The following is a 10,258-nucleotide window of genomic DNA, read 5'->3' as shown; positions in this document are numbered from 1 at the left end:
CCCACGCCACAGCCGCCGCGGCGCGCGCCGGCGCCCGCCTCCCCGCTAGACTCGCAGGCCCGGCTCTGTCAGCCCCGGAGCGCCGGTGTGCCGCGGGGCCGCCAGCCAGCCGCACGCCTCGGCGTCAGGGGCATGGAGGAGCGGCGGGCTCGGAGCCGCGCCCCGGAGTCCCCGAAACTTCCGAGCGGGAGCCCGACAGCGTCGCTGCCGCCGCCGCTTAGCCTGCCGGCCTGAGAGTGGGACCATGGATGAAAGGTTCAACAAGTGGCTGCTGACGCCGGTGCTCACTCTTCTCTTCGTGGTCATCATGTACCAGTACGTGTCCCCCTCCTGCACCAGCTCCTGCGCCAACTTCGGGGAGCAGCCCCGCGCCGGGGAGCCCGGCCAGCCTGCCGCCCCGGGTCCCGCCCGCCCGGCACAGGCGCCGCTCGAGGACTGGGAGCGACGGCCCCAGCTGCCCCCGCCACCCCGGGGGCCGCCCGAGGGGCCTCGGGGGGCCGCGGCGCCGGAGGACGAGGACGAGGAGCCGGGGGACCCGGAGGAGGAGGAGGAGGCAGAGGAGGAGGAAGAAGAGCCGGACCCCGAGGCCCCCGAGAACGGATCGCTGCCCCGGTTCGTGCCGCGCTTCAACTTCACCCTGAAGGACCTGACCCGCTTCGTGGATTTCAACATCAAGGGGCGCGACGTGATCGTGTTCCTGCACATCCAGAAGACCGGGGGCACCACGTTCGGGCGGCACCTGGTGAAGAACATCCGGCTGGAGCAGCCGTGCAGCTGCAAAGCCGGCCAGAAGAAGTGCACCTGCCACCGGCCCGGCAAGAAGGAGACGTGGCTCTTCTCCCGCTTCTCCACCGGCTGGAGCTGCGGGCTGCACGCCGACTGGACGGAGCTCACCAACTGTGTGCCGGCCATCATGGAGAAGAAAGACTGTCCCCGCAACCACAGCCATACCAGGTACTGTCCCCTGCCGCGTCTCGCTTCCTGCCAACTGCACCCCCCTCCCAGCTCCCCCCAGTCCCGACCCCGGCGGCCCCGCGCTCACTGGGCGGCGTGCTGCTGGTTCCCCAGCATCTTCCAGCGGTTCGGCCAGAGGCTCTAGGAGAGGGATAAGGAACCTTTGGATAGTGCCCTGGCCTTGAACTCGCTCCCCCCCTCACCCCCATCGATTCCCGCCCCCCCTCCCCCGAAGGTGATGGGAGTCATCGTCGTGTGTGTGTCCTTCCTTTTGCCTAGCACGGTGTGGCCGGCCTCCCTCCCAGCCGATGCTCGGAGAACCTTGGAATGGCCAGGAGGCCTGGGTTAGACTAGCGAGGTCGAATCCTGTACCTAAGTGCTGTGAGTGGAAACTCAAACCCGGTAAAAGGCAGGGGGAGCTGGAGGTAGAGAGGCAGGGCAGGAGTTTTCCAGGCATGGGGAAGCCAGAGACAAGTCTAGTGGCTCTTGGGTGGCTGCTCTCCAGCTCAGGAAACAGTCCTCTTGATGCCACTTTGAAGACACACGTTCAAATGCCTGCTGTACCTCTATAACCCTAATTCTGGAGATGGGCTTTGTTGCTGAGCAATGCCAGGGTTTGGACTCATGCTGTTCTCAGCAAGATTTCCACTCTCCCCCAGGCCGATCCATCAACTCATTCTGAAAGTATGTGTTAAATGCCTACTGTGTGCCTGGCAGTGTGGTAAATGTTAGGTGGATTCAAAGATTTAATAAGTAAAATCCCTTCCTTTCAGGATAGACTAGCTTCCTCTCCCACCCCCATCCACACCGGCTTTTAAATAGTAATGCTGCTGAGAATTAGGAAAGTTTGAAATCTTAATAGCCAATGAAACTGCATACCTTATTAACATCCTCTGAGAGAGGCATGGGCTTAAGAATTTTGGTTGAATGTTCTTTCTGCCCATTGCAATTTGAAGATTAATCTGACATGCTTGCTCAAGGGACTAAAATATTAAAAGCTTGGAATACTAGTTTATTGAGGTTTGTGTCTCAAAGGTTTCAAACAATTTGGTGCAAGGAAATAGGACTTTAAAAACTCAAGCTCAGTATGTTGATATCAGATAGCTTTTGCACCTGACATTATGGAAAAGCTTCATTTACTGGAAGCTACCCAGATTCTGGAATTCACCACCACTGAAGCATCTAATTCTACTTCATTTCTCCAAGAATGAGCAAAATTTCTTTATGGGGTTTTTTACTCTGGCAGTTTTTCAAATACTTTCTCTCCTCCCTGCTCCTTTCCCTGTTTAATGGAAATTGCTTAGAATAAGAAACTGGTTGGACTTGGAATGAAAGCATTAGGCTCCTTCCTTAGTATGTTTTAAGGACCTTTTACTTTTAAAGATTTCTAATTGTGTAGTGTTTTAGATCCCGCCCTTCTATTTTAGCTTAAAACAATTTTTCAGTTGATAATTACTTACAAACTTTCTACCAAAAGACATTATTATTTCATGAGAGAGAGTCTCTGCTACATTTCACCCCAAATTGTACTTTTTGTAGTTACACCTTTATGTATTAATTCCTGAATGACCCCAAAGAGTTTACTAGTCTGCTTCCCAGCTTCCATTTCACTTAAACTAGAGACTGATTATCACATAGAAACATCTAGTGATTCTTCAGTAGGGATTGGCATTATTTTCTATCAATGTATGTAAAACTGTTAGTGAATAGATGAAGATTTTAGAGGAATTAGTGATTATGGAATCTAAAAATAATTGGATTTTTGCTTAGTGATGAAATGCTGCTGCTGCTATAGACCCTGCTCAGATTACAGCAGTGAGGTCTTCTATAGGAAATACTCAGTATCTCTCTACTGTGTGATGTAGGAAAATGCCACCTTGGCTATTTGAACATATGGTTTCTATTGCACAGTCAAGTGCTTTTCTTTGTTTAGTGATGGACTCATTTCTCTCAGAATCAGAAGTTACCAGATAATCACCTGCACTGGTTTGCTTTTTAAAAATTTTTAAAAATTTTGTGGTAGTATTTTTTTTGGTGCCATTTTTTATAATCCTTCCTCCTCTTCATCCTCACCCTCTCTTTCTTTTCTGGAATTCTCAATTACTTTTCTTCTCTGGATACTTTAGGAAGGAATAGCTGTGGTTTATGCGAAGTGCCCTGCATCAAAAGCGATAGGGAAAAAGTTGAAGAGATGTTCAGCTGCATCTTGTTCACAGAGAAGATTGAATTAGTTGTCTGTCATGAGAATGTCTGTGTACAGCATTCTACAGTCAACTAGGTTAGCTTGGATAGTGGAGGGTCCATTTCCACAATGCAGATAATGGCAGATAATCTATTGCTACGTAATGGGAGATAAAAGGTTCTACTTCAAATAGGGCTGACTCTGAGCAAAATCAAGAAGTAGATCATGTTGACTTTGGTGCCCTAGTCTCTTGGCTTTTGGTTCCCCCAATGTCCCCTCCTTCCCCACTTCTCACAGGGATCAGTGTCCTTGTGGGTCATGTTATACGTAAGAGCAAGGATTGTCGAGTCAGATGGACGTGGCTCTTGTAGTAACTAGCTGTGTAAGTTAGTACGTTGCTCTTTCTGAGCCTCAGATTCTTCATCTTTAAATATGGATAATATTGGTACTTTCCTCTTAGAGGTGTTATGAGAATTAAATGAGCAAATGCATGTAAAATACTTGGTATAGTATCTGTGCATAGTATAATATGCTGGTACACAGCACTCAATACTTACTATGCAGGTATATAGTAATACTTAAATATTAGTTGCTAATTGTAATAGCACTATTTCCCCTAATCAAGGCCTTCTTTCACGAAAGGATGTGAGGTCAATTCCTTAGAGCAGCTCAGTGTAAATGGGTCACCTTAATTCGTAGAGACGCCATTTTATGATTATTTGTATGGAGACAGAATTCTAAGTTCAAAACATTAAGCAATAAATTGAAAATTATGGATGGCCATTTGGGCATCAGTCATTGCAGAGGACAGGATGGGAGACAGGGGTGGGAGGACACAATATAATTGAGTATACATTCTGTTGGTGACAAGAAAAACTGGTTGGTATGGTGAGAGAGGAGTTGGGAACATCTAGGACCAAAGGCAGAAGCAGGGAGCCAACTCTGGAAGGAGATTTGTGGTAGAGTGGAAGGAACTGTCATATGGGTTATAAGGGGCCAGGAAGGGGCAATGCTCTGGGGCTGGCAGTTTGGATCCAGTACAGAGGGCATTTCTGACCACAGAAACTGGTTAGAATAAGATAGGAAGCTAAGAGGAAGAAGGCTTATCTGAATGACCTCTTTTATCATATTAGTGATGATTTCTTCCCATTCTTTTTCTTTCTTTTCTCTATCATTTATTTGGTAGGATATTCTTTCTCATTATCTTTATACTTCCTTCATTATTGCAGTATGTTTCCCCTTTTTGTCTGCATACCCAGGTCTTTGGAAGACTCTTCTTTACCATTGTTGAGTGTGGATAAAATCATAGCATTTTATGGCTAAAAAAGACTGAAGAGATAATCTAGTTCCATAATTTATATGGCAAATGGGTTATCTAATACTAAGGAGGTGAAATATGTCTAAAGTTTCCCCAGGGAACTCGTGTCTTCATTTTGATAATTTATATTCAATGTTTTGCCTACTGTTTCTTCTGTTCACTATGACAACTATAGTGGAGAGTGTTTTAAGCACCTACTGTGTGCTATGACAACTATAGTGGAGAGTGTTTAAGCACCTATAGTGGAGAGTGTTTTAAGCACCTACTGTGTGATAAGTCTAGGAATACAGTTTTGAACAAATAGTGTCAGCCCTATGAGCTTGGGCCATTAGGCAAGATGGACCTTGATCTTCCTCAATAAGTGATTATCTCTCTCATTCTTAGAATGATGGAAAGAGATTCCATCCATACCTTTTGTAGGGTAGGATGGCAATTGTTTTCTTTTATGACAGCATTCTATTGGTCCTATTAGAGTGCTTGGAACCTTATGAACATTGTATTAGATAGGACCCTCTGTGTCGCAGATGATACAAACCTGACTGAAGCTCAATTCAGGCAGAGGGGAATTATTGACTTAATAACCAGAACACAGGAAAGATAGGGATAGAGTTGGTTTTAAGAATGGTTGGAACTGGAGATTTGAGAACTTTCTCCCCACACCCCTTTTCATATTGAACTCATTATATCAAATTGGCTTATTCCATGAAATGAGTAAATGGCTATCAAATCTAATAGCTCTACCAGCTAAGAGGAAAGCAGGCCTTCTCTGAGTTCCAATTTAAAACCTTGGGGAATGACTCAGATTAGTCCAGCTTGGAACTTGTGACTATTCTTTCAGCCAATCAATGTGGCCAGGGAAATGAGGGTCTCTGACCCACTTTGTATCACAGAACCATCCCATCAGTAGTGTGTATGTGTGTGTGTGTGTGTATCACAAGAAGGAGAGCTAGCATACAGCTTCTGGAAGACCACTGGGTTCTGGATAGTCCTTGTAATTGTGTCAATTATAGTTGTAAATAAGCCTTCAGATCTCTTTTAAAAAACTTTTAAGAAAGATTTTGAGTCAAGCTACTACTCCAGTTTATTCGCAGCATCTGGAAATCATGTCATATGAGGAGTAATTGAAGGAGCTGGTAATATTTAATATGGAGATGGGAAAAATAGGAGAGACATAAAAATTGCTTTCAAATACTCAAAGAAGGAAGATGTGGAAGGTGCAGGAGATTTGTTCTGTATTTCTCCAAAGGATAGAATTAGGATAAGTAGGATAGAAGTGATGGGATAAGGATTTCAACTCAGAGTAAGAAAGAATTTCTTAAAATTTATAACTGTCTACAATGAGAATGAACTCTTTTGTGAAGTGGCGTGCTCCCCAGCAGTAAACATTTTAGATGTAGCTAATTAACCACTGATGTCGTAGAAGGAATTTCTTCCTGGGGGAGGGCTTAGCCTGGGCGGCCTTTTATTTTAAGGTTCTGTGTTCTAATCTAAGCTGAGTTCACAGTATCTTTCTTCTCCTCTTTCTTGCCCTGTACAGAGAAAACAAAACAACCTCCACCACACGCACACAAAAGGATTATAAATGAACTAGTTAATTCTCAAAGATTTGTAAGCATTTCTACCAAGGAAACTTTTAGTATAGCACAGTCTGATGGTATAGACTATTTTACACATTCAAGGCTAAAGCAATAAATAGGTCCTGTATACTAGAACGTCTGCTTCTTCATAATAAGTATAAAAAGGTAAGGTGAGAAAATATAACAAAACTTGCCGCAAAAAAGCCATAACCACTTTGGAACACCATCTGGTTACTGCTTTTCCTTTAGACAGCAGGCTAAAATATATAAGGAGGCTGCAGAGCTCTGTTTCAAGGCTATCTAGAATATTATGGCCCATACTGCTTTCTAAGGGATAATCTTTTTGATGTCTCTTCTAATTAGAAATGTGGAGCTGCAAAGAAGGTTAATTTTCACCATCAGGTTTGTGTGCAGTATAAAACCAAGGAGATAAGAGATTATTCTGTCTATATGCCATATCCACTTATATGTTCATTACAGGGTCTCTTAAAGTATTGCTTCTGGTTCAAACCACTGATATTTGCTATAAATCAGAAGGAGGTTGAACTAAACCCATTCAGTTTTTTTTTTTTTTGAGTTGTGAAGATAAAACTGGAAGTGGTAAATGGTAAGAGATGATTTATTTTTCTGCATTTTTCTTGCTGGTTACCTTGGGAGTTTTGGAAGAGTTGACTTCAGAGAAATATAAATGTTCATGTAATAATTGGAAGGCAGGTCACTTTAGCCACTAGTGATATGGATTTGCTTAATCTTAGACTCTTATTATTCCCCAAAGCTAATTATTATCATCTCATTTTGACTAAGGACAATCAGAAGCTTATGCCATTTGGAAGTTATTTATGCTTGATAATGAATTAAACAGGTTTAATTGAGACTGGCAATTCCTAATGTGATTTTAAGAGTCATGAAATAAATTATTAGGCCAAGAAATAGGTTTAGTATGAAAACAAGTAAATGCGGAACCCAAATTAATATTTTGTAGTAATCAATTATCTTGTTTTTGAGTTTGTTAAATTATGGATATCATAGATAAGTCTCTGTTGATTTTAATTGGCTAATATAACTTTGTTTTAATTATAGCTAAGCATTTGACTATGTGTTGGGAATTATCCTAAATACTTGTTGAACCTAGACAAGTGTTATTTGTTTATATCTTCCTCTAGCAAATACAGTTATTCAATAAACATATGTAAAGTTCCCAGTACAGAGACTGACCTATAGATGTTCAATCAATGTCAGCTAAAAATATGCTCTGTGTTCTAGATTACCTTTAAAAAATATCGGCATAACTTGACAAGACTTTGGTTCTTTGAAAGATGGGATTATCAAACATTTGGTGTCATCCCTCTCTTCTTTTGTCATGCAATTTCGAATTGTTAATAATTGCCTTTCATAATTAACAAGATGTCAACTCCCCTTGTTCGCTAGAAGAAGAGTCAAAGTATGTATCAAGCCCAAGGCTTATTAGAACATTCTAGGAGCTTTCTCTTCTTAGTATGCCACAGATCAGACATTCATTTGGGTACAAACAGATGTTCTTGCCTCTTGGGAAGGTTAATCTCATCATTCATTCTCACTTCATGGAAAAATCAGCCTAAACCAAGAGTGTGAGAACTCTGATGTAGGATGGGAGGATGAGAAAAGTACCAATAACGTAGACTCTGGATTATTACTGGTCAAAGCCCGATGGTCGAGGCGGTTGTGGTTAAGGATTGTGATATTGGAGAGCAGTGGAAGGAGACCCTGAGTAAGGAAAAAAGTCCTCAACAGAAATTGGAGAAAATCAATGACAGATATATCAGCCCCTGAATATTCCTGAAAATCGTGCTGATGCCCAGTTTGTGAATGTGATTAGGGTCATGTTTACAGCATGGGCTGTGAAGTCAAGGTAGCTCGATTTTAATCCGGTTCAACCACTTGCTGTCACATAACCCTGAATAAGTCAGTTACCTGCTCTGTACTAAAGTTTCCTTCTCTGGAAAATGGGAGGAATAATAGTACTATCTCATGGTGAGTGCTGAGAATGCATGTGGCACTCTTCAAACAGAGCCTGACACAGACAAAGTCACTATTCTAATTCTCTCATGGGAGTCGTCTTACACATCTGCGTTGTTTTGTGTGAAACTAAAATGATATGTAAACCTGTACTGCCCTCTTTGAATCTGGAACTTTTCATCCTGAACAATGCAAAAATGAACTTGCAAGGTGTGATGCAAAAGAAAAGCCATAAATGATAAAAGTAAATGTTAATTTTCGGGATACCATGGGCACTCAATGGGCACTTAATGAATGCTGTGAATAGAAATGCGTTCTTTCTTTTCGTCAGCATGTCATTTTATTTTTTATGGGATATTAATGAAACAGCAACAAAAATGTTTAAACGCATACAATTAAATTCATAAATGAAGCAATCCTGCAGTGAAATTGAATTAGTCGCCTGTGGGCACATAAATATTTGTAGTTCATTGCTATTATTAATATAGTACCGTGCTTTATTGGTAAGTACTGGGTCATTTATTGTCAGAAGCTTGCATTTAACACCGTATGTTCACTGTTGCCCCTGCATTCTAGTTTTTTTATAAACATAAGAGGGTAGAAAAGCTAAGCACCCTGATGTCCTCCATATTTATTTATTATATTTTACAGAGTATTTCTTTCAAAGAATTCAAGGTTATGGATGTATGACTGTAAACCTGGACAATAGCTTCTGTATTTTGTGGACTCTAATTAGGAACTTGTAGAATTGTATAGATTTACTTAAAAAAATGAAAACATAGACCCAGAAGGAAAAGTAAACATGACTTTAAATATAGGTATGTGGTAACGTGGCCTGTGTGTGGAAATCTGCAGGTAGGATCCATATAACACAGTAAAGAACAAGGTGACATGTCAAGGAAGAGAGAACAGACAGTGATAATGCAGAGAGTAAATTAGAAGGATGCTACGGAGAAGGGAGAGGAGAAGGACAAAAGTAGTCAAGGCGAAGAATGAAATCCTTAAAGAACTGAATCAGAAAGACGGTGATATTGAGAGTTGAGGTCAGAAATGCATCTTGTATGCAATGGTTTGTCTCATTAGTACATTTATGGGAAGTAATCACCTATCTAAGAGGCTGTCTGATTCGCAGTGCTGGTGTATGTGAATGTGGCTGATGTTCTTTTATTTACTTATACATTATTCTTCTGTATCAGGTTGCTGTTTCAAACATTAGTAGCTGTATTGTAGGTCCTGGCAGCAGAGGTACCCTCTGGTGTTGCCAGTGGACTAGTTACAGAGGTATGGACCGAGTAAGGGCACCGACATTGGACATGAGGTTCCTTACAACTAGTAAGAAGGGAAGCAGTTAACCACCCTGGGCATGAAGTGGTGGAGTCAGGCAGGCAGTGTCAGCATCCCATGTCTGCAGGCACCTGACAGGAGCTAGTCTTGGAGGTAGGAAGGGCTTCCCCATAGGAGCTGTTTGTAGAAAGCAGCCACTGCCAGCAGTAAGGAGCTGAGGGGGGTGGGGGGAAGGAAATATCTTGACTCCTTTCTCCTCCCACCTGTCTGTCTCCTCCCATTGTCTTCCAGTGGCTGGATTTACCTGGAAGCTAAAGGACACGCGAGCTCCTCATTCCACATGCCTCACCAAGGCAGAGAAAGGTGGAGAGTGGATTTGGGGTTGCAGGGGTAGAAGGGAGGAAAATGGAGAAGAACTTGCACAGTGACTTAAAATAGTTTGAAGTTTCTTCTAATTCATTTCATGAGTGCCCAATTCAATTCTACATGTGAGACTAAGAACAAATACCCTTTCTTTTAGTACCTGTACCACATATTTTCTGTATGAACCATTAGTCTCCACCCAAAGAATGGTGGATGCAGCAAAGGACACTCAACAGTGGAGCTGTCACCATAACAAGGGACTTTTCACTGAGTAATAAAAATGATGCTAGATTTGGGTGTTTTGTCCCCGTAGTGCTCCAGAATTGACTGGTGATCGTGACACATTTGGACAGTTGGATCTGTATTATGATACAGAGTGGATAATATACATTTTATCAATATTATATCTGTGTGAGGTACTTTATAAATTTGAAGTTATATAACAATATTAGTTAAGACATGACAAAATAATTTGCAGAACTGGCTCTAGTTTGCAAAAGCATATTCACGAGATGAGATGCTTTCTGTTGCTTAGATTTTCTTCCAAGAACATTAAGCACATTAAAAATAATATTAATGTGGCTT

At 42.3% G+C, this 10,258-nt stretch overlaps 1 protein-coding gene across 1 annotated transcript in view; it reads left to right on the top strand.

Moving 5' to 3' along the window:
* The first annotated feature begins 244 nt into the window (after window positions 1–244).
* HS6ST3 (heparan sulfate 6-O-sulfotransferase 3) overlaps window positions 245–10,258 on the top strand; it is a 649,716-nt gene continuing 639,702 nt past the window's right edge. The window contains exon 1 of the mRNA XM_061170746.1: window positions 245–954. Within this exon, the coding sequence (XP_061026729.1) occupies window positions 245–954 (710 nt within the window). The remainder of the gene's footprint in view (window positions 955–10,258) is intronic.

This window comes from Eubalaena glacialis, chromosome 16, assembly GCF_028564815.1.
Source record: "Eubalaena glacialis isolate mEubGla1 chromosome 16, mEubGla1.1.hap2.+ XY, whole genome shotgun sequence".
Lineage (NCBI taxonomy): Eukaryota > Metazoa > Chordata > Mammalia > Artiodactyla > Balaenidae > Eubalaena > Eubalaena glacialis.
The sequence above is the reverse complement of the archived record's forward strand: the minus strand, read 5'-3'. Positions and strand labels throughout refer to the sequence as shown.